The following is a 24,201-nucleotide window of genomic DNA, read 5'->3' as shown; positions in this document are numbered from 1 at the left end:
AATTTTCCTCTGTCCAACTAAAGCTACTCAATAGGGTATATGCCGAGCTAGTGCTGTTCCTATGCTGATACACTTCCGGTGACCTGTTATTGTGAACTTTTTTCCATTTTATACAGTTCCTTATACAGCATCGATGTTGTAATGTCATTAAAATACTTTCAGTTAAATAAACTTTAGCATTTATTTAGTTGCTCAAGCGTAAAACGAGACAAAAAGCTGTTTACTCACACGTGCCCGTCAGAATCGGCAGGCTAACGCAGAAGCTCCATTGAATATACTGGGGTAAAAATAAATGCTCATATTATAAAGATATGGCGGGGGAAATGTAATTTAATGCAGTGCTTCTTGTACAATCTGAGACCCACTTTAAATCGGATATCACTCAGCTAGTGGAGATCGCTGATTTTTTTAAGAAAACAGACTTTAAATGCACCAGATTTTGCATTGACATTCAATTAGCCGGAAGTGCTTACTGGCAAATTAAAAGTCCTATTAGCATGCTTCGGCATATACCCCATTAGACGGACATCCATCCGATAACCAGCCATCCATCTTCATAAAATCAGGGAACGATAACAATTACCTTTACTCATGATCATAACAGCAATTTATCCCTTTACAACATTATCTTCCATTCATATAAAAGCTATTTACAGAAGGGTGAGCAGACTTAATATTTATAAATGGACATGAAACTTATAAGCTTTTATAACGAATGCATTAGGTTGAAGATAAGTTATCAATTAATTTCAACCAAAAGCCAACAAATATATATTTTTGATCATGCAATTAATATAATAAATATACTTTTGACAATGTTAAACTTGTCATATAAAAAAATAGAAATATTTTATTGAAAATAGTGTTTACAACTGGAGTTTTTTTTTTTTTTTTGTGTTGACACTAAAGAATGTCACTAAGAAATAATCATTAGTGTTTAGCCCTGCAAATGTCTAAATTTCCTTTCATAGTGCTCCTAAAACAGTCCTAAGAAGTCTCCAATTTCAACTTTCTGCTTTTAATATTTATTAACAAAAATAAGACTACGGTTTTGGAACTATAGAACATTGCAATATTTTATTCTCCCGATTATATTGCAATATAAATGCAATTTCCCCAGATTAATATCTGTATTGGAAAAGAACTGATAATTTTAGATTAATTCAGATGATTCTGATGGGGAGTGCATCAGTATAATATTTAATAAACACGTAAATATCGCTCTTAAATTTTTTATTACTTTCCCTCTGTGTGACCCTGCTCTGTCATGTTACATTATTCCTTCAATATGTTGAGCATGAACAACTTAGACACTGAGACAACTGAGCAGCTTGTACCAAAGAAAAATGCATACTTATTTCTTACTGTACAAAAACTTTAATTAATCATAATCAGGTTAAAATGTTCAATTAATCGAGATTTTGATTTAATGCCCCATCGCCCAGCCCTTCTATAAATACAATAAAGAAAAAACACCACAGAAACAGTTTTTCAATTGCTTTCGGAGTCTAACAGTATTCAGGTACATTCATTTATTTTCTTGTCGGCTTAGTCCCTTTATTAATCAGGGGTCGTCACAGCGGAATGAACCGCCAACTTATTCAGCACATTTTTACACAGCGGATGCCCTTCCTGCCGCAACCCATCTCTGAGAATCATACACATCCACATCCACACACACACTCATACACTACAGACAATTTAGCCTACTCAATTCACCTTCAATTCGCCAAGGATCGAACCAGTGACCCAGCGACCTTCTTTATTCAGGTACAGTCATTTATTAATAATCATTGAGTGACACTTTTTGTTATTGGAGTTACAAACTGTGCAATTTTTGAATGCTTTTAAAATCACAATCACATGCCTCAAACACATACAATTGCGAACGATCACATTGCGATATTAAAGCTGAAACGATATATTGTGCAGCTAAGGCTGGGCAAAATGGCAAAAATACAACTGTGATAGTTCTTTTTCATATTAAACAATATATATATATATATATATATATATATATATATATATATATATATATATATATATATATATATATATATATATACATATATACTGATATAAGTTGTTAATGCTTCCATTTTTAAAAGAGTATCCCAACAATGAAGCCACAAAGATCAGATGCTTTATTAAATAACATTACTTTAAATAAAGAATTGTTTATTAACAAGCATAATTTACACATTACTATTTGTTTTGGAGAATCTGATTTTCTGTATTATACTTATAATATTCAATATAAAATATAGACCATTTTGAGGGATGTAAACAAAAACAATGGTCCCAGCGTATTTCCTGTTTCACATTTTTTATTTTTATAGCTTCGGAGAATCTAAAAAGAGCCACATATGTATAGATAATGTTATGAGAGCTGTTTTAACATTGAGTTAAGATTTAATTGCCTCTTGTTTACAGTTATGAAATAGTTTGATAACAAGCAGGAAATGTTCATGTGCCATGACATCACCACATTAAAATAGTCTATAATATTCTGAAAAACTAACTGTAACTGACAGCATCCAAACAGTACACAGACAAAAATACACTTTAATATGCATTTTCTAAAAATAAACAAGTAAAAAAGCATTTAATATAAATATTTTACATAACTAAAAATGGTAAATACAGTCATAATGAAAGTAAACAACAGTTTAACAGCAAATACTGCTGGCGGGAAAGTGAATCGAGCTCGCTAAACAATACTGGGTGACGTAACATATCTCTAATGTCAACACAATTACAGATTCCTGTTGTTGCATATGTCTGCTGTGTGATAATAATGATGCAGCCGATTAGATCTGGCATACTCTAAAGTTAATTTTTAAAGTTGATTTTTTGGTTGACACCTCTATTCCTAATTTTTTAAATGTTCAAGGCTAAAGTAAAAAATCAGTTATTCAGATCCACTACTGGAAGAGGAAGTAGTCTGGATATCTGCTGAAAAACAGGTAGTTCAGAAATCACCTTTACCCCCATTATCCTGAACAACAGGTTAAACAGTGACAGTGAAGGTGTGAAAGCTGACTTGCATGTATGGGAGTGTTGTTCTGCTTACAACTTGAATATAAAATAAATGGGTCAGGGATTATTCGCTACTTTGTAGCTACTTGTAGAATGTAGTTGGGTCTTTCATTTTTTCATAAGCAGCAGAAGTGGGAGATGTGTATTGTGGGAGTTGCAGGAAGTTAAAAGAGGAAGTGATGCAAGCATGCTCAGCGCCTTTTCCTGTAATTCTGAATTTGTTCCCCACACTGGAAAAGGATTCGTTTAGTCTGTAAGATTTTATCTGATTGTCTGACAAAAAGTTTGGTATTTTATTTCTTTATTCATTCATTCATTTATTAATTTATTTTCTTTTCGGCTTAGTCTCTTTATTAATCTAGGGTCACCACAGCTGAATGAACCCCCAACTTATCCAGCATATGTTTTATGTAGCGGATGCCCTTCCAGCTGCAACCCATTACTAGAAAACATCCATACACACTCATTCACACACATACACTACGGACAATTTAAGCTACCCAATTCACCTGCAAATCTTTGGACTTGTGGGGGAAACCCGAGCACCCAGAGGAAACTTACACGAACCCGGGGAGAACATGCAAACTCCACACAGAAACGCCAACTGACCCAGCCGAGGCTAAAACCAGCGACTTTTTTGCTGTGAGGCGAACGTGCTACCCAATGCGCCACCGTGCAGCCCTTATTTATTTATTTATTTTTTTGTGGAAAAGAAACATTGAATGATTTCTTATGAAAGAAAAAACAAAAAGGCCAACATGTCAGCATATGAAGGGCTTAATCATTCAAAACTTTGTGGCGGTTCGTTCAACTAGTTTTGTTTTATTTATTTATTTATATTTCTTTTACGGAATTTTTAATTTTGCTAATAACATTTTAGATTTTACAACAACCCTCACACCAAATCCCTCATCCCCAAATAAAACAATCAACATCTGGAAAAAAATTTAAATAAAAGTAATAAATAAAATAAAATAAATACAAATGCAGAAAATAACAAACCATATACATCCATACATATATACCTTCTTGATCCACATCAAAGGTTTTAGGGATTTTTTGAAAGATAAAGGGCTTTTATTTATCTGAGTCACAGTAAAACTATTAAAATGTAGCAAAATGTTAGAAATAATACTGCTTTTTGAAGTTTGGATTACAAGTATTGAGTAAAGTAACGCATTACTTTTTTAAAATTAAGAGTTGATATTTGACTTAATTGCCACAGCCATATCACCCTGCAGCCCAAGACCGGTTACTCACTGAAGCTAAGCAGGGCTGAGCCTGGTCAATACCTGGATGGGAGACCACATGGGAAAACTAGGTTGCTGTTGGAAGTGGTGTTAGTGAGGCCAGCAGGGGGCGCTCAACCTGCGGTCTGTGTGAGCCCTAATGCCCCAGTAAAAGTGAAGGGGACACTATACTGTCAGTGGGCACCGTCTTTCGGATGAGACATTAAACCGAGGTCCTGACTCTCTGTGGTCATTAAAAAAAAAAATCCCATCGCACTTCTCGTAAAGAGCAGGGGTGTAACCCCGGTGTTCTGGCCAAAAAGTCCCTAAATCATGGCCTCCCAATCATCCCTATCCATTGAATTGGCTATATCACTGTCTCTCGACTCCTCCATTAGCTGGTGTGTAGTGAGTGCACTGGTGCTGTTGTTCTGTGGCTGCCGTAGCATCATTCAAGTTGATGCTGCACACTGGTGGTGGTGTAGAGAGACCCCCCCCCCCCATGATGTAAAGCACTTTGGGTGTATGGCCATACATAATAAATGCGCTATATAAATACATATTACATTAACATTTACGATTGTTAAAAAATGCATTGTGAGTTACTTTTTAGTTTAGTTAATTTGCTTTTAAAAAACAAACTGCTGAATTAAAATTAGTCACAATGAATCCTGCACGTAACAAGAGAATGCAGGAAGAGGCAGAAAAAAAGATGGCAGAGCGAGCCTTACATTTCTGTGATGGAAATATTTTCTTTATTTTGAACACATGGAAGAAAAGAAAAAGAGGATTAACTGAATGGACAGAGAGTTTACTTTTTAAAACAACAAAAAGTTCAAAAGTAGCAAACACATTGCCTTAAACCTTCATTAATCTGTATACATGGTACGTAGAGCTCTGGGGTTTGCAAAAGTAATGCAAAAATAACTCAAAATAATGTAACACATTACTTATTATTAAAAATACGATGCAACTAGTTTCTTCTTTGGGGAGTAACTCAATATTGTAATGCATTACTTTCTAAAGTAACTCTTCCCAACACTGATGGTCATTAGAGCATTTTATTCATACAGAGTATACAGGAATCAGAGAGTGAAATTCTATACCTTTTAAGACTCTTTCCATAAATTTTAAGACCTGGCGAGATTTAAACTTACAGTATATTTATTAAATATTAATGTAAGAAACTAATCCTAAACTAAAACATTATTCATATACTAATAAAAAATCTATTAAATTAGCTAATTCAGCAGGTTGGCGTCTATAGAACTGCAGAAATAATGGTGTTGGCTTGGTTACTGCAGTAAACAAAGCAGCATAATGTCAAATCTAGTTTGATTCCATTGATTTATTAAACTACACAGCATGATGATATTCGCAGATTTAATTCAAGCGAACTTTAGCATTCAACCATACATTGCATAATCATAAATTATGTAAAATTTAATACCTTGCAAAATAGCATTTAAGACTTTTTAATACTTTTTAAGACCCCGCAAACACCCTGTTATACCATAAAGTGATGTTATTTAGACGTTTATATTTTTAACATAATACACACGTTAACCGCTGAACAGTCACTTTGCAGATATTTTGACCAAAGCACATGAACTGTAAATGTCATTAATACTTTTTGTGTAATATTCAATGATGAACTTCACTTTGTTTTTTACATTATAAAGAAATAATCGAGTATTATTGAAGTAAAAAATATGAAACTTCCCTGTTACTGAGCTCTGTACATTCCCACTCTTAAACAGTTGTAACTGTATCTACCAGACATTTTTGTATAGCGCTGCTATTATTGGACTCTGGTGGGTTTATTTTCCGTCAGTGCTAAGCAGGTCACATCACACCCTTTACACAAAGTCTATTACATAAGAATCCACACATAAACAGCCTCTCTCTGTCTCTCTCTTTCTCCAGTCTCACACCGGCACCATCCATCTCTGCCAACCAATGACCCAGATTCCAGTCCCACAGAATCACAGGAAGCTAGACAAGAGCCAAACAGCAGTGACCCACTGATCCTAATGAAGCTAATCCACACGAACCGACACACAAACACACACACACACACACACACGCACACACGCTTATTTCACTGGTACTTCCTAAACCCTGTTTGTGCTTCTTTGTCATCAGCCTCTTTCGTTTCTTCTTTTCTCAGATATTTGTGTAACAGCAGGCAGTGTTTACATGTCTCTCGCACTCTGTCTCTCACCTCACTGTTTGTGGATGTGATGGTGTTTTGGAGTGTGGCAAATAAAGTTAATTGCACTTTAAAAAACTGTCTGTGCAAACTTTTCTTCTTTTACAAAACAACTGCTTTTATTTACAGAGATTTTAAGTAGCCTTAAAGAGATAGTTTTCCCTAAAAGTGAAAATGTACTCACTTTTGACACACTATTTTAGTGTTTGGAACCCTCAAGTGGTATAAGTGATTTATATGAAACCCAAAAAGTTAAGTTAACCAATTGCAACAAACTATTTAAGTTCCAAAACGAATCCTAATAAGTACTGTGAACTTAATCCATTTGAGTAAACGAAGCAAAACGTAGCAATTTGAGCAAAGCAAAAGCCAATAAATGAAGAGAACTTAAACCAACTGAGTACTGTAAAACCCAGTAAGTTAAGGCAACTCAAACAGTTTGTGGAAACGGATTGCAACAAACCATTTGAGTTAAAAAACGAATCTATATAAGTACTGTGAACTTACTCCATTTAAGTTGAAGTTTATAAAGTGTTTAACTCATTACCTTCAACACTGAGTTTAAAACTCTTTTCAAATGAGTTGAATTAACTTTCAGTCAATTTTGATTTAACTACCTTTATTTCATTTGATATATATATATATATATATATATATATATATATATATATATATATATATATATATATATATATATATATATAACAAATGAAATTGGTGCATTAATTGTTAATACATAATTTTTAATTAAAATGTCAAATTCAGATCTGCCTTCTTTCTGGTATGGTATTTAATGTGGTAAAGTTTTTTATGTTTACATCTTATTTGAGTTTAAATCCAAACTTAAAATCCATGCAAACAAATACTTATAGAGCTCTGCAAAATGTAGTTATGTTAAATTAAGAAACCACATAAAAAGTTAAAACTTGTTGTCTGAAATTAACCTGTAAGGTATCTTATTTTTCATTAGATCTTTATTTTTGTTTTATTTTAAAAACTACTTAAAATGTCTTTTTCAAATAGGAATATTTGATATCATTAAATTTCGTCTAATATTATTTTATAGTCTGATGCCGTATTTCTATGTTATTTTTATATAGAGTGTGGACAATTTTTTATATAAATAAAAAAAAAGTAAAAAAAAATGTTTGAATACGTTTGAATATGTTTTATTATAATACTATACAATGACCTAATTACTGCATCATCCACTTGCACAAAATCACTGGTCCATTATAATAAAAACTGAAAAATAAAAGAAATTAAAAGGCTAAATCAAATGTAGATCCTCCTGCAATGCATTGTCTAATTAACAATGATTAAAACTAAATTGCAGTTTAAAAAAAAAGGATATGCATGCTTTAACTTGATTTAGGCTTTCACTTAAAACTTAAAATTACAGTACTTCTAAGAGGCTTTTACTGTGTTTCAAGTGTTTATGTGTGTCAGTGTGGAAGATTGTAAGCAACAGCTGTTGCATTGTGTGAATGTGCTTTCAGGTGAATGGAGAGAACCTTCCGCTGAAGCTTTATTCCCAGTTGCATCATTTGAATCCGCCCCTTTGTGTTGTGATTGGCTGAAAAGCTTGTATGAGGGGAGGGGTGTCTTACATTAGTGGGGGTCTTTGTCTATTTGGGGTTTTGTCTTTAATGAGATTCATCAGAGAAAAGCTTCAGTTATCACAGCAGCACTACAGTGTCATTGCATTGTCATTTATGCTTTTACAGTTTGCCTGAATGCAGTATTAGATTAAAGGAAAACTATGCAGGCTGGATATATTAGGTGCAAGGGTGCATCATTACTGAATTTGTGATGGCACACCTTAAATCCACATGAAGCAGAAATGTCTGAATATAATACTCGCTTTTTTACAATTTTTTATTATTTTCTAAAGCTCCTAAATGGTGGTTTCACATTTTTTGTGCAACATTTCAGTGATCTTTTAGTTTAATTTTTGCTTTTAATTGTGAGCATGGATGATTTATAAAACATCTGAACATAATATTTGCTTTCTGGGTCAATTTGAAGCATATAAATGTTTGTTCTTAAATTTCCATATGGTGATTTTACATTTCTTTGTTCAACATTTCAGTGATCATTTGGTTTTATAACTATTTTTTACATTTAATTAGGAGCATTAGATGATTTATAAAATATCTGAGAATAATGTTTGCTGTCTGGGTCAATTTGAACCATATTTAATTATTTTCTTAAGCTCCTAAATGTTGGTTTCACGTTTTTTTTTTTTTTTTTTTTTTTTTAGTGCAACATTTCAGTGATCATTTGGTTTCGTAACCATTTTTTGCCTTTAATTGTGAGCATCACTGATTTTCAAAATATCTAAATAAAATGTTTGCTCTCTGGGTCAGTTTGAACCATTTTTTAAACTATTTTCTAAAGCTCTTAAATGGTGGTTTCACATTTTTTGTGCAACCTTTCAGTGATCATTTGGTTTCATTTTTGCTTTTAAATGTGAGCATGGATGATTTATAAAACATCTAAACATATTATTTGCTTTCTGGGTCAATTTAAAGCATATAAATGTTTGTTCTTAAATTCCCAGATGGTGGTTTTACAATTCTTTGTGCAACATTTCAGTGATCATTTGGTTTTATAATAATTTTTTACATTTAATTATGAGCATTCGATGATTTATAAAATATCTGAATATCTTGCTGTCTGGGTCAATTTGAACCATATTTAATTATTTTCGTAAGCTCATAAATGTTAGTTTCACTTTTTTTGTGCAACATTTCAGTGATCATTTGGTTTCATAACCATTTTTATCTTGTGATTGTGAGCATGGATGATTTATAAAACCTACAGATTTATTTCTAACAAAACAACATGAACATAAATATTGCATTCAAAACATTTACTTTTAGATGAAAGTAAGTGAGATATGGGGGAAGGCCTAAATATATTTTTCTTTTTACACAGATTTAACTATAGATATGTTTACTGGAATTTTCCAATAATGATAATAATAATTTATAATAAATACATTTATACTTATAATACATAAAAGGTCAGTGTGTTCTGTATAATATTTAAATAAATGAATAAAATAGATAATGAGAAAATACTTGCTTTTTTACCATTTATGAGAAAACAGGTCATTATAACATCTATAAAATATCAGATCTTAAATATTGTAAACAAATGAATGAGCAAATACATTAAATAAATTATAAACAATTATTGTTATTACATTTTTATTCTAAACTGTGAAAGCACTACAAAAGATGTGCTCAGATTATTCTCAGACTGAAATACAATATGCAGAAAATGCATATGCAGATTATGTCTTAAAATAAATGAAATCACCTCGTCTGAGGACAGCCGATATCCGTAGCCTGTGTGTTTAATGTATGTGATGTAAGCTGAATGCAGGTCAGTAGTGCGGGGAGAGGGAGTCAATGCACTGACTGACCTCAGCACAAACATGCCTTTGTTATGTAACTCTCTCCTCTCCTCTACCCTGCCCCGCCCATTCTTCAGTGTGCTTTTTTGGTTTAGTCTTTGATTCTTTTATAAATGTTTTTGGCATACTAAATGAACATACAACCGCAATGCATTTCTAATATTTTTATGTATACAAGTCCATAAACATTCGCAAAGGCATATATATGCACGCATTGTTTTGTTTAAGCTTACCATACATGATCCCATAACAGTCTGGCACTCATTGAGGCATTGGATGTGATCCGATGCTGCCCTCTTGCGAAAAAAGGCAAGACACTGCAGGTGAAAAGGGTAAATAATTATTAATAGTTATCGCCATGCTTCCACAGCTGACTGAAAACATTAAGAATTGCAAAAATCATAAAGTTTGTATTACAAGTTTCTACAATGCTATATTTAAGTAGGCATGTATAATTAGTATTGATTATTCTGCATAAATTTCTAGCACAAAAACCTGAACACTGAATGATAATAGGTTCAAAATTTTTGATGCTTTTTTGGCATATTTAGAGTAAAAGGTTTTAACAGAAGGGAATTAAATCACTGCTTGATTCGGAAAATTCAGAATAAAAATCAACAAATTGGGTATAAACCTCTGTAAACATTTTATCTATATATGAATTTTATTACTTTCTATATTTATTAATATCGATAAGAACAAATCTGTATAAATCTGGAGTCCAAAAGTGATTAAAAATCATTCTGAGAAAAATTTGTATTGTAATTGAAATCTATGGAAACACTATAAACTTTTAAACGTGTTTTTTTTACGTTTAAATTTAAAAATTTCTCAAAATTGACAGGTACATCAAATGTATGCTTTTGCTTGCCATGACTGCTGGTAATGATTAAAAAAATGGGTAATTAAAGCTAGGTAAATCATAAAAAAAAGTTATTGTACCCACTATACTTTTTAAAAAGATAATTATGTTCATAATAATGCACAAAAACAGCAATAAACATATATATTTCAAGGCGTTTTACCAAATTCATGGTAAATGGTTTTTACCTTGTGAAAGAAATTTTGAGGATTCTTTTTTAAAATCACCACTTAATTCTAAAAAAATCACTTTTTGTAGAAGAAAATGGAGTATTTGTGATCAAACTAATTATGCATAAGCATGTGCCTCTGCAATCTTTTACCTTTATATTAATATTATTATTTTCTGTATGTATTAGCTTAGAAACTAATAAAACTGTAAAAACTTGCGTCCGTAAATGATGCTGAAGTGATTTTTGCATGACAAAAATATATTGAAATAAATATGCATTGTAATTGAAATCTATACAAACAATTTCTTTACAATACATTTTTTTAAATTCAAAACAACAAGTACATTGTCATTTAAATGACAAGTATATCACATGCATGTATTGCCATGTCTGATGGTAATAATAAAAAATAGTTATTATTAAAGCTTAAAAAAATGCATCAACAACAAAATGATTTAATGTATGCGTTGATTAACAGCAAATATATTATCAAAAACTAAAATTATAAAAGACAATTATGTCCATAACATGCACTGTTATTGCAATATGAAACGAAATTCATATTTAATACATACCCTGTTGCAAAGCTTGTCGTCACGTTCATTGTATGGAGAAAACATACAGTGAAAGTACATTGTGGTTCAAAACATCACTCTTCCCTGATAACTTTCCATTTTCAAGACAACTCAAAACTAAAGTATCATCTTCAGTACAGCGAAACACTGTAAACGAAAACAAAACAGTTATATCTAATATCTAAGCTACAACAACAGCAGTAGTTTACACTGTCAAATCTACACTTGTTTTCAACAAGTAAAAGGGTTAAATGAGGTTATTTATCTTCATAAACCGTCTGCGTCAACGGCTTACCCTATTGGCTGGTTTGGATGTCTGTCAAATGTATATCCTGTACAAAAGCGCAGATTGACGTGCGATGCTATTGGTCGATTCGTATAATCGCCCCGCCTGACGAGAGTTGATTCTTGCATTTAATTGGCTGAGAGTGCGCCGTTTAAATTTGAACCGTTTCAAACGGGGAAAGTTATAAATGCAACAACAACATCTCTATGCTGTGTGTCGAGCTGACTGTCTCTGCGAAGAAAACGGTTTTTATTAGATTTGAGCAGTTTGAATAAGGTACGTATTTTAGAAAACCGCCCCCGAGCCACGTTTATAGGATTGTAAGTTATTAATGCGCGATATGAAACCATAAAGGTAACTTAATCGCTTTGACTTTTTTGCTACGTGAGTGTTGCCAGAACGTCGAACATTCTGATGTAACGTTAACTTAATCCTGTTATTTTAAGATTGCGATAAGTGATTGTTAGCTATCCTTTATGTAACGTTAGAGATTTTTTTTCTGTTATAGTTAAATTTCTAAAGTTCGTATGGAAAGGGCATAAAAATGTAGAATTAACATTAAGTATGACGTTACGTGTAACTTATTGATTTTGAGCACTGTTGGAGATAACGTTAATTTATTTGCATTAAAAACTTTTTTTTAAATAAATAACAAATTCTATATTTATTTATTCATTCATGTATTCAATGTTGTTTTGTCATCCACGTGGGTATGTGAGCTGTTAGGCTAAATTCTGTCTTGCACTCAATTCTCTGGCTGTGCTAAACGTTATGTGGTTTATTTATATTTTTCCACTGAAGTGAGGGATTGATCTGATATCTCACTTTTGTTCAGGTTAAAATGTGATCATTTGATTTATGATAGTGAGCTGTTTATCACCTGTCCAGGTAAGCTGTAGGAGAGAGAAGCTGTCAGAAGTACCTGTCAAATACAAAGCTGACAATCATATTGTCAGGCCTACATAGTTGAGCAGAATCCAGGCAAGAACAGATAAGGCCAGAAGTGGTAATGATTTTGTTTTTTGATTTTGTTTGTCAATCTCTTCCTTGTTCCTACTTATTCTCACAAAAAAATCACAGTATCAGGGGATTGGCATAGTGTTTGATCATGATATATATATATATATATATATATATATATATATATATATATATATATATATATATATATATATATATATATATATATATATTTTTTTTTTTTCTTTTCTTTTTTTTTTCACTAAAAAGAAGCACTTTGTTCCCTCAGCACAAGGCTAAATTGTCACTGGTTTGGGTTATTAGTCACAGTGGGTTAGTCTGAAAGGAGATGCAACAGATTTGAAGTGTCTCAGGACTAGGGTCTCTGGGTGTTGGGTCAGATGCCCGCCTCCGGGTCTTATCAGCAAAAGCAGCTGTTTATGGTGCCTGCTGGGCGTGACTTTCCAAAACCCATGTTGTCATTTTCTGTGTCTCTGTTTTACAGTATGAGTTCTGACGCGCTGAAGGAGAATCAGGGAGCTGTACGGATGAACAGCAATTCTGAATTCGCTTGTGACATTTTCATGTTGGATCAGCCGACTGGCAGACCCTCGATTTTGCGGCAGTCGCAGGCTGACAACATTAACAGGACTGCTCCTAGAGCAGCAAAGGTGGGCTTGACAAATTTCCATGCAGTATTTTTTCTGTACTGTATAATGTGTAATAAAATCACTGGTTATAAACCAAGTGTTTTCCATTTTAAAAAGTAACTTGTTCCTTTGACTGTAAATTTACCTTTTCTATAGACACTTTCTTTAGTGTCATATGAGCACATCTGAGTGACTTTTCAAGAAACAAAAACACTTATGAATGGCAGGTCGATTTTGTTGAAGCCATGCTACATTTTATTTTGGATTCTTTAATATTCACAAATGCAGTATTTATTTGTACTATTATAAATTTTATTTTGCATGTAATAATTGAACCCTTTCTTGGCCTTGTACTACAGCTTAGACTAACCTGCACGTTACTTAATTTCTCTTATATAGGTTTGTTTTCAAACCCCACGGCGAGATCCAGTGACAAAGAAGATCATGTCTCCAAGCCGCACCAGTAGGCCGATCAGCCAGGATGATCACAAAAATGCACTAGAGACTCTCACAGGCCTTTCTGACCAGTGAGTAAATTACCTGCATCTCCAATTGTTCAGGACTGTTGATGACCATTTGTGTATTTGGTGTACCTTTTATTTATATTAATTTCCACCAAAGGCACTTCTTCGAACAGACCCAGAGACTTCTGGTGTAAAATGATGGGTAAAACATAATGATCCTGTTTCCAAATAATATTAACATGGGTTTTCAAAAATTTTGTCTGAAAGCTGTAAACTTGCTTGGGATGTATTCACGGTGAAAGGACATATTTCTTTCAAATCTTTCACAATATAATGATTCAACTTTATAATTGAATCCACATATCATGTTTGACCTGTGGTGCATGCTCAAATAGGATTCCTATTTGACATTACTTTTTCTTCTTGACTATTGTTGATGCCCACATTGCAAAACAATATTTCAGTGCTAAAACAATATTTTGTCAACTTTAATGTACCACTCTAATAGTACAAGGTATTCATAAGAAAACTAGGTTAAAGATTAATTTTTAAAATATTTTTATGTAAGCCTCTTAACCTGTTTTTAATGGACAAATATGCTAACGTGTAAAACCTCCTTTTGTGTTTTTCAGGAGTTCATTGATGAATAACACTCACACCACACCAATTGACATAGAATGTAACAGTGTTGCTTTACCTGATGATGACATGCCTGTTCAGAGCAGAGGGGCCTATTCCTTTGATCTTGACAATATTGATGCCATCAACCCTTTCCAGGGCTCCAATAAAATGGCGAATTCCCCACCTAAATCTTCTGCTTTTACGGAGGCGGCAACATCAGAGCTTGTAGAGTCTAACACAACCATAGCCCCTGTTTCTGCACCCCAGGTAGAGGTAGAGACAGAGGCAGAAGTGACTGACAGTGCATTTGAAGAAGCTGTCCCATCAGTGGAGAATTCCCTTGCAGAATGCTCTGCCAACATCTCATCGACAGAGGGCAACGTAGCCCCTGTTCTTGCACCTCAGGCTGAAGTTCCAGAGGTGACTGAAAGTGCACTTGATGAGACTCTCCCATTTGTGCCATCAGTGGAGAATTCCCTTGCAGAATGCTCGGCCAACCTCTCTTCAGCAGAGGGCACAGTCATCCTCAAGACTGAGAATATTGAAAACAGCACCAATGAAACAGAGGAGACTGAGATCACTGACCCAGTGGCAGAGCCACAGCAGATTCCTGTTTTTGAGGGTCAACCCGAGGCACAGGACTTGCCACTACCTTCTGCAGGATCTTACAAGTTGGATTTTGACAACCTTGAAATGCTCAACCCATTCCAAACTGGTGGGTCAAAGATCCCCAACTCTCCTCCAACCAAAACATCAACAGTTTTTGACCCACCCCTGCTAAGCCACGAACCTGAACAAGAGCTATCAGTCCAGACAGATATCCCAACATCCTCCGATCCATCCATAACACCTCAGGAGAACTCCACTGCCACAGAGAGTTCCTCATCTACAACTGCCCCAAAGGAGAGCCAGATGCTATTAGAGTTTAATTTTGATGATGGAGCTGAAGTTAAACGCAAACCTCCTCCAAAACGCCTTGGGGTCAAAAGACCTGTTGGTGCAAAACCTGTGCCCAAAAAAACAGATGCACCAGTCACAGAGAAAAAAGATGCAGAACCCAAGCAGATGTCTCCTACAAGCCCAGAGGAGACCCAACCTGTGGATATTCCTTCTGCTAAAGGTTCTTACACTTTTGATTTTGAACAATTTGATAACCCAAACTTTAACCCCTTTGGCACAAAGGCTATGATGGGAAACTCACCACCACGTGGGGTCCAGACCAGTCCAGTTTTGAAGAAAGCACAATCTCCTGTTAAGCAACTTGAGACACTTCCTGCGCAGGATGACCAACCTGAGCAACGGTACGTACACCGCATACACAAAACGCTGAACATTTCTTATCTGCACAAGCTAATAATGGCCTGATTCTACTAAATAGCATGGTTTTGAAAGTACGGTTTCATATTTAACTGTAATTCCACCGTCAAAAGTATTAAAGCAGTAAACAATACCATGTTACTTTTTTGGCACTCTTTCCTAGTACCTAGTGCAACAGTACGGTACCGAATGGATTTACAGATGATTATAATATCGAAAATTTAAAAACAAAAAAATACAGCTGAGACGCATGACACCATATTAATATGATACTAGATTGTTTTGATCTTGTTGCAATTAAATTCCAAGAAGCAAAGACCAAATCTGCTGCCTCTATTGTTTGAGTCTGTCCAAAAGGGTGCTGTTTTCTTTGCATGCACGTCTATATTTGAAATTAATTTGAGTTTGCCAAAAGTGCAACAACGACCTGAAAGGCTTTCTTTTTTGGTATTTTGATGGTTGAAATGCAAGCTTGGTCAAGGTGACTCCTACTGAAGAGTACCAGTCCATTCTGCTAAGTGTAAATGAGGCCTAAAGCTCCATATCAGATTCTATTGCTCAAAAGCAGTGTATGTTGCTAGCTACCTCATTTTATTCTAAGGGGATGCATGAACTTATTAATTGCACCCTGAATGCTTTCAAATTCTATTTGTATAAACGCATTTAGCAAATAAGAACGAGCTCCATTGATTTGTATTTTGTCCCCCCTCCAGATCTCCCCAGGTAGTTTCTGAAAGCAAGGAAAATATGGTAGAAGCGAATCTTCCTGAGACTAAAGAGGTAAATATTTTTTAAATGCAACAATTCAAAGTCTTTTTCATCAAAGATTGACATTGTTCAACACTCATTCTTTTACAAGCTGGCAGAAGATGTTGAGTCATCAATGGCTGTATCTCACACTGACAAACCCCAGAATCCAGCGGTGCCGGAACGAGATTTCATGGCAGTACCAGAATCTATTGCAGATATTCAAAATCAGACCTGTGATCTTGGTGTGGCAGCATCAAATGAAGATGAATTTGTGCCTGGTGCTTTGTGTGAGTAAACAAATTTGCAATCTTGTTCAATACATGCTTTCAAATTTTGATTGCAAAATGTATATCATTTTATACATTTTTTTTCTCCTCAGTCATGCCAGGAGGAGATTTTGATGGACAGATTGACTATCTGGAGCAGTTTGGATCGAGCAATGTGAGCGTTTTTGATTATCAGCCTTTCTATAGAGTTTGAGTTTATTTTGCTAAATACAGTAGCAGCAGACTACTGATTTACATGCCTCTTTGCGAGTCGTCAATTTATTATAATTTTTTTCTTCCTCCCCTTAAAGCTCCGTTTTTTTCTTGAGGGTGTTTAATGCAGTGTAATGACTGACAGATTTACAAATGTTACCTTAGCTTAAAAGTGTGTCATTAGATCAGTACTAAGGATGAGTAGATTTAAGCAGGTAGTATGAGTGTAGTATGTTATATTATTATATATATATTATTATATTATTATTATTATGTAGTATGTAATATTATTATTAGGAAAAGCAGAGTATGTGTTGTTTTTATTTAAATTTTTTTTGGATTTCTATTTATTTTTTGTATTTTTTTATTTACTTTTAAAAAAAAATATTAAACGTTTTACAGCAATTATTCATTATTTTTGTAAATTAATTATTATTTTATTAAAAAAAAAAAAAAGATTTACTTTTTTAAAAATCACTAAATGTTTCACAGCCATAATCCACTTGTAACCCAACCTGAATGTAAAAAAGTTTTGTTTTATATTATAAAGCATTACTTCATTTCGACTTTGGCTCATGTTGATAATGTGGTGCTAACTGAGAAATTTGGGTGTCAAATATAACTCTGTATTATCATTCATTTGGTTAAGCAGAATTTGAGTTGTTTGGAGCTTTACAAAAATATATATTTTTTAATGTATAGTTCAAAGAGTCTGCCTTGAGGAAGCAGTCCCTGTATTTGAAGTTTGACCCGCTGTTAAAGGAGAGTCCAAAGAAAAATGGAGGGGAGGGCAGTAATTTTGGATTCTGCATGCCAAGACCCTCTCTTGCCATCAGGTAAGACTTATCAAAAAAAAACCAATCAAAGGAACATTTGCTTAATACTTTACATTTGAAGGGAATGGTCTGAATGCAACGGATCAGATTGTCACTGATCTAAACAGAATGCACATGTGGCAACAGAATGCTAATTATTATTTTTTTGTGCATGATAGGATGATGGAGGCTGCAAAGTCTGAAGTGAAGCAGAAGTCTCAATGTGACAGCGTGAAACTGTTGGATGATCTGCCTCCACTAGTAAGGCATCACAAACTATATTATACTTTTTATCTTTCAAATTTAACATTATTAATATTTAGATTGATGTTTGTTTTACAATATTCCTTTAGTTTTCCCATTTCCATATTATAGTACATAATCAAATAATGGCACATATCATAATGTCCCCATGTGGCACCAACATAGTTTGTCTTTTCGGGACATCCCTGTTGTCTCTATGGTACCTTTTTATACAGTTTTGGGTTTTCCACTTTACGAAATCTTCAAGTGCAGTTATTTGTTGTTCTATATGTGCAAATGGATGCCAGCAGTTACAGAATCTTGCTCAAAACCACATGCTCTCTTGGCTTTCAAACTGTTCATCGCTGCCATCTGTGTATGGTTTTTAAAAATTTACCACCGGAAAGAACTGATTTATTTATCATAAATCGAACTGAAAATCATATAAAATGTTTTTAATGTAATTATTTCATTTTAATTGTATTGGTGTTGTTGTTGATGATATGTAATTGCCATAAAATAGCCATATGTTGCTCATAATGTGGCAATGAATACACAAACAAAGTCATCTGTGGAGTGTGGTTCCCATCATAAAATGCAGTGAAAAGTCCCAAATGGTGCAATTAAAGGAGTAAATTTGATTCAGTCCTTTGAGAATTGGTTAATTCTTGCTAACAAAACGGAGGTAGATTTGATTTGTAAGCTTGGTTTCAATTGTAAAGGATTGCTTTCCACCTGACGTCCTCCTCAATACGTGAGGATACTGGAAGTCTAATGACGAGAACTAGAAATCACCCCCACACTTGTGCCATAGCAAAATATAGAAAGTGAAGTCATTTTCAGTGGGAACAGAAGATATGATTAAACCTAATGGTGGCAAGTTTAAAAAAAAAAAAAAAAAAAAAGGCTAAATGCACCATTGAATCATTTATAATACTCACTACAATTTTACATTTTAAAACAAGAATCATTTTATGTGGGGGTTTCATGATGTGTACATGTTTGTATTGCTAAAATTTTATTTTACTTCAAATTTAGTTTGTTTAAGGTAATCCCAAAATCTTTAGTTACAGAGTAAAATCTTTGTCAGTGTAAGGTTGTCTCACTACATTGAAACAGGTTTTTTTTTTTTTGGTTAATTTTTTAAAGTCCATACTAAAGCCAATTTTACTGTGTCCATTCATCTCCAGGCTGTGGAAACTGTGGTGCCAGATCCAACTGTTTTAGACCTGCTCGTCCCTGCCTTGAAACCGCCAGTGAGGACTGAGGACTCCATCATAGAGGTTCTGAAGTACAGTCAGAAAGACATGGACGCCGCACTACAGAAAGCAGACAGACAGGTCAGCTCTCAGAGTCTCACACGAGATGTTTGATGCTCATGTCCAACTGCTCTCGCTAACGTTTTGTTTTTCTTTACTTAGTCCGAGGAACGGCAACAAGAGCTGAAGTCTCAGATTGAGAAATTGCAACTAGAGAATCAGCAGATGTTGTAAGTTTCGAGTGCCAACTTTCACATAATTCCAATGAAAAGCTTTAAGGTCTCGTGAAGTGCTCTGAAATGTGCAATTTTTTTATATATATTCGATGTTCGACGTAATCCAAAGACTATAGAATGTTTTGAATGGGGGGAGAAAAAGTGTAGAGGTTAATATGGCGAATGAAGCCCTGCCTTCTAGTAGAAGAGCCAATTAGCAATTGATATAGACTTTACAATTCTTCAGGAAAGGGGCTTGGACCAGATGAGAGTTTCTGCAGATTTTGTGTGAATCAAAACGTTTTAAAAGTCAAACTAAAGAGACAGTTGTTTTGTTTTATAGTTTATCCTAATATGAAATTTGATAGGCTTTGCAAGCAATTTTGGAGAATTTGATGTTTCCCTATTCAAACAGAATGCCCAAGCATACTGCCCGAGAGGTGTTTTAAAGATAGCCGTAGAGTGAAATGACTTGCCTAAAAGGGACTTTACGTAATCTCCATTAAAAAAATGAGTGGAACAGCTCTCTAGGGGAATAGCTCCTCCCCTTTTTCAAAAAGAAACCAATAGCATTTTTATTTTTATTACAGCTCTGCCAGTGAGAGTGGTTGAGCTCAAGCACATCAAATGAAGAGCAAATGAGAAGTGTGTGTGTGTGTCAGATTCTAGTAAGCGTTTAATTGGAAGTATGACGTGAAAAAAGTCTGTGATCCATTTAGACTAAAGTGACCAACTGTAAGGTTTTGGGTGTTTATTATCAGTTTTATAGTTTCTAAACTCGAGTTGTCATTGTTTGGACCACACTAGCTAATAGATAAACTACAACTAACATCTAAAAATTCATTGTAACTTCATGAGACCTTTTAATAAGGTGTTGACCTTTTGAAAAGCACAGCAGTCACACTTTTCTTCTTTTCTCAGGTTTATAATGTCAGAATTTGAGACCACCATCACTCAAATCACCGGTATGAAATATTGTTTTAAGCCTAAATTTTAAAGGCAGACCTTAATCATTTTAAAAGCAGACAGTTGGATATTTAAACATTCTTGTGTGTTTAAAGATGAGCACAAACAGAAAGAAGCATTGGCTAAAATGGAGATGGAGAGAGTTCTTGAAGAAAAAGATCAGCTGGCCAAAGATTTGAATGAGTTGGAGCGATCGTTCTCCTCAGTCGTCAAACGTCTTGACAGATGCAAGGAAGTTATTGAGGGATTTAAAAAGGTTGGTATAGAAACTTACCATCTGTGTTGGTAATTTTTGGTAACCATTTTAGTGAATCATGTTCCCTTCTCCACTGTAGAATGAGGAGACCCTGAAGCAATATGCTAAGAACTGCATGGACAGACTGCAGAAAGAGGAAAAGCGTTATCAAGCTCTTAAAGCCCACGCTGAGGAGAAACTAGAACAGTATGTGCTCTGTCATGTCTCAAATGTTGCCTTACAAACTTAAAAATACAACAAATAATGAAGATTGGTTACATATGATTGGATATATCCCTAATGGTGCTGTTGTTGTTTCAGAGCAAATAAAGCCATAGCCGAGGTCCGCACTAAACAAGGTGCAGAGGTGGCGGCGCTACAGGTACAGCTCAAGAGAGAGCAGCTGAAGGTTCAGTCCCTAGAGAAGGATCTGGAACAAAAGGTACATATACAGGCTGTAAACTGTTCAATTTGAATTTGTTCATTGTTTTGAATTATAAGGTTATTGCAAAAGCCCCTTTCACACAGTGATATTGGTAAATATCTAGAAAATTTCCAGAACAATTTTACTGGAAAATTCAAAAAAGCGCAGTTCACACAGGCAAGGATGATGCAGATTATTTCCGGAATAGACCATTCACACATCCATTCCAAAATATCGGTAAATTCTGACATGATTAACCAGAAATGAGCCCTAAACAACTGGGCTTGTATTTGTAAACATTTGACTACATTACAAAAATCTGTGGATGAATCGGTATTGTGAACCACATTGATGAAAGTATAAAGAAACATTTTCGCATGTCAAGATGTTCATAATATGTGTGTGTGCTGGCGCTCACCAGCTGCTTTTACGTGCACACGTGACGAGCAACTGAAAGAAAGCAGAGCTTGAAGGTAAACAAACAACGGCTTAGCATTAGCATCTTATCAATTAATCATTTACACAGCTGGCATTAAGAAGGAACATAAAAATGTTATCTGACTAACATCTAGCAGCTTAATGCATCCAAAAAATAAAAGCCTTTAAATATTTTTCCAAGCCACGCGCATGTGAATGTGTCAGAGTTCTGATTGGCTAAAATCTCACGTCAGTGCATTCTAGACGTGAACATGGTCTTTCCAGGTTTCGTCCTTCTGTGTTCACGCAGCGCAGCATTCTAGCAAATCACCGGTAATGTTACAACTTCTCTTCCCGGAAAATAGCTGAAACTAATTTACCAGTATTTTCAAAAATAGCCTGTTTACACATACAGACCTTTCCAGATCCAGTAATTTACCAGAAAGGTCTCCATGTATGAAAGGGGCTAATGTTTGTCTGGTCCTAATGTGGCAATAAATAAACATGTACAGGCAGACAGTAGGCATGGTCCGATATAAGATTCTGACATTGGTAAAAAAAATAATATTATTATTTTAATAGATAAAAATAGTTTCACAGTATAGTGGTTACTGCTCTAAAATACCATCTTTTTAAATATCTTTGTAAAAATACAAAACTTTATATATTTTTTTTCCCCCCATCGAACACCATTTTTATTTTCAGAAACTTTTATAATATTTTGAAGCAGTAAATGTGTCAGGCTAAATAATTCAAATAATTTGTTGACTTCTGTCTTTTAGTTTCAAAAACACAGATTTCTTTACAATTCAAAACGGCATATTTTGAGATCTTTTCTGCTGGAGATACTGCTGTCCTAAAACTAAAAAAAAAGGTCTTTAATATACCCTAGGAACGGTATAGCAGGACATTTTGGCTGTTTAAAACCTTGACTTTTTTTTCCAAACTGCAGTATACCTTTTAAACCAGGGGTTTCCACACTCTGTCCTGGAGGGCCGGTGTCCTGAAGAGTTTAGCTCCAACCCTAATCAAACACACCTAAATCAGCTAATCAAGCTCTTACTTGACATACTAGAAACTTCCTGGCAGGTGAGTTGAAGCAAGTTGGAGCTAAACTCGGCAGGACACCGGCCTTCCAGGACTGAGTTTGGACACCCCTCCTTTAAACAGTTATCGTCCCATGCCTAGCACACAGGTGAAGTCACTTGTATACCAGGTTCAGGCTACATAATATCAGTCCAATTTTTGTTCTCAGTGATTTGTAAACTACAGTGGGTATCAGGACGCAAGAATTGATTGTTTGATTTTGCATTATGTCAGTGGACTAATTAAAAAATTCAGTGTCTGGAAAGCTTCATGATTCCCCTTCAGGAAGACTAGCGTGTGTGCGTGTTTTTTTTTCTATGACTCTTCTGTAAAAAGCAGATTCAAACATGCCATGATAATGCAATTAAGAAATGGATGGATTTAAGCTTTGGCGGGATCAGTTTCTGATAGCTTTTCTGACAAGACATCAATTTTAAAATAGGCCTCTTTGATAGCCACTGTTTACTCATTTCTATAGATTCAATCATGTGGCAAGCAATTTTTCAACAATAAGCAACATTTAATCTGACTTGCTTTGGTCCATGACAGGACACTTGATAGTTATCAAAATAAGAAATCCTAATCTAGATAGAAGCAGACAAAAATGTGCAGCCTGAGCCTGGCACTACAGTGCTGTTCCAACAGATTTTTAATTACTTGTTGTTTTGAATTTAATTATTTTCTTTCTTTTTTTTTTTTTCAGGCTAAAGAAGTCAAAGATGTCACAGAACTGTGTGATGAGCTGCTGCTTAAAGTGCAAAAGCATGGTTTTTAATGCTTTTCCCTCCTTTTTGTGTTCATTATTTGTGTTTGTTCGTTATTTGTATTTGTTCAAAACAATTTTAATAAAGTATTAAAGTATAAACATTTTTGTCTTGACTCATACTGAAGTTGTGAGCTGGTGCCTCACTCCGGTCCATGTCCTACTTCTTTATACCATTGCTCTGACACACAAAATATAACTTTTGTTTAAAATATCAACAACAACAAAAATCAACCAATGTGAAGTTTTGTAAACTAATTACGAGAAAAGCGCGTCATATAATTGGTCACGGCTTCTCATCTGTAATCCGTAATTGTCCAATCAGACTGATCCAAGCTTAAGTAGACTGATTTCACCCTACTGCTCTCCATTTTTGGAAGAATCCCCCTTCCACTCCATCTCCTCCTTTTCCAGGGGGAGCTCTCGAAACCTACCTGATCTCAGACCCCCTTTATATGCTTATTGAGTTCAGGGTTCTCTCCCTAGACAGCATGCCAAATCTTATTAACGCTAAGCATATCCAAGTGTGAACTCTTGAACTTTTTCACATTTTTACTCGAAGGCTTGTCCAGTAATTGGTTTAACCTTTTGAGAAAGTAGTTGTGTAGTAACCTTGACAGAGCAATTTCAAATGTTACAATCAGTATCAATATCTTTGTCTTCATATTGGACTGATTGGCCAATAATAAGAATGCTAATCTATTAGTAACGGTAGTGTTAAGCTGCAGTCACACTGGA

General features: G+C 34.5%; 2 protein-coding genes across 3 annotated transcripts in view; one reads left to right on the top strand and one right to left on the bottom strand.

The window, feature by feature from the left end:
• mfsd2aa (MFSD2 lysolipid transporter A, lysophospholipid a) overlaps nucleotides 1-11,749 on the bottom strand; it is a 62,345-nt gene extending 50,596 nt beyond the window's left edge. The window contains exons 1-2 of the mRNA XM_087277851.1: nucleotides 11,514-11,749; nucleotides 10,138-10,221 (exon numbers count right to left, since the gene is read on the bottom strand). Of these exons, the coding sequence (XP_087133977.1) occupies nucleotides 10,138-10,221; nucleotides 11,514-11,573 (144 nt within the window). The 5' untranslated portion in view covers nucleotides 11,574-11,749. The remainder of the gene's footprint in view (nucleotides 1-10,137; nucleotides 10,222-11,513) is intronic.
• Nucleotides 11,750-11,900: 151 nt separating this feature from the next.
• On the top strand, nucleotides 11,901-23,565 carry tacc3 (transforming, acidic coiled-coil containing protein 3). Of its 2 annotated transcripts, NM_212581.1 has the most exon segments (17): nucleotides 11,901-12,075; nucleotides 12,688-12,805; nucleotides 13,265-13,430; nucleotides 13,809-13,936; nucleotides 14,506-15,795; nucleotides 16,525-16,591; nucleotides 16,671-16,848; nucleotides 16,941-17,002; nucleotides 17,743-17,876; nucleotides 18,035-18,116; nucleotides 19,289-19,438; nucleotides 19,520-19,587; nucleotides 20,494-20,537; nucleotides 20,634-20,794; nucleotides 20,874-20,980; nucleotides 21,095-21,215; nucleotides 23,404-23,565. In NM_212581.1, coding segments are annotated over 15 exon segments (2,829 nt in total). In that variant the 5' UTR covers nucleotides 11,901-12,075; nucleotides 12,688-12,805; nucleotide 13,265; the 3' UTR covers nucleotides 23,476-23,565.
• The last annotated feature ends 636 nt before the right edge of the window (nucleotides 23,566-24,201 follow it).

The sequence above is a fragment of the Danio rerio genome, chromosome 13 (genome assembly GCF_052040795.2).
Source record: "Danio rerio strain M-AB ecotype USA chromosome 13, GRCz13ab, whole genome shotgun sequence".
NCBI lineage: Eukaryota > Metazoa > Chordata > Actinopteri > Cypriniformes > Danionidae > Danio > Danio rerio.
The sequence above is the reverse complement of the archived record's forward strand: the minus strand, read 5'-3'. Positions and strand labels throughout refer to the sequence as shown.

Bases quoted from the DNA above. Each gene is read 5' to 3' on its own strand.
- tacc3 (XM_087277507.1), top strand. From the start codon at position 13,266: ATGAGTTCTGACGCGCTGAAGGAGAATCAGGGAGCTGTACGGATGAAC. The intron at 18,117-19,288 runs GTAAGGCATCAC...ATTCATCTCCAG, and splicing joins TGGATGATCTGCCTCCACTA to GCTGTGGAAACTGTGGTGCC. The intron at 20,795-20,873 runs GTTGGTATAGAA...TCTCCACTGTAG, and splicing joins TTATTGAGGGATTTAAAAAG to AATGAGGAGACCCTGAAGCA.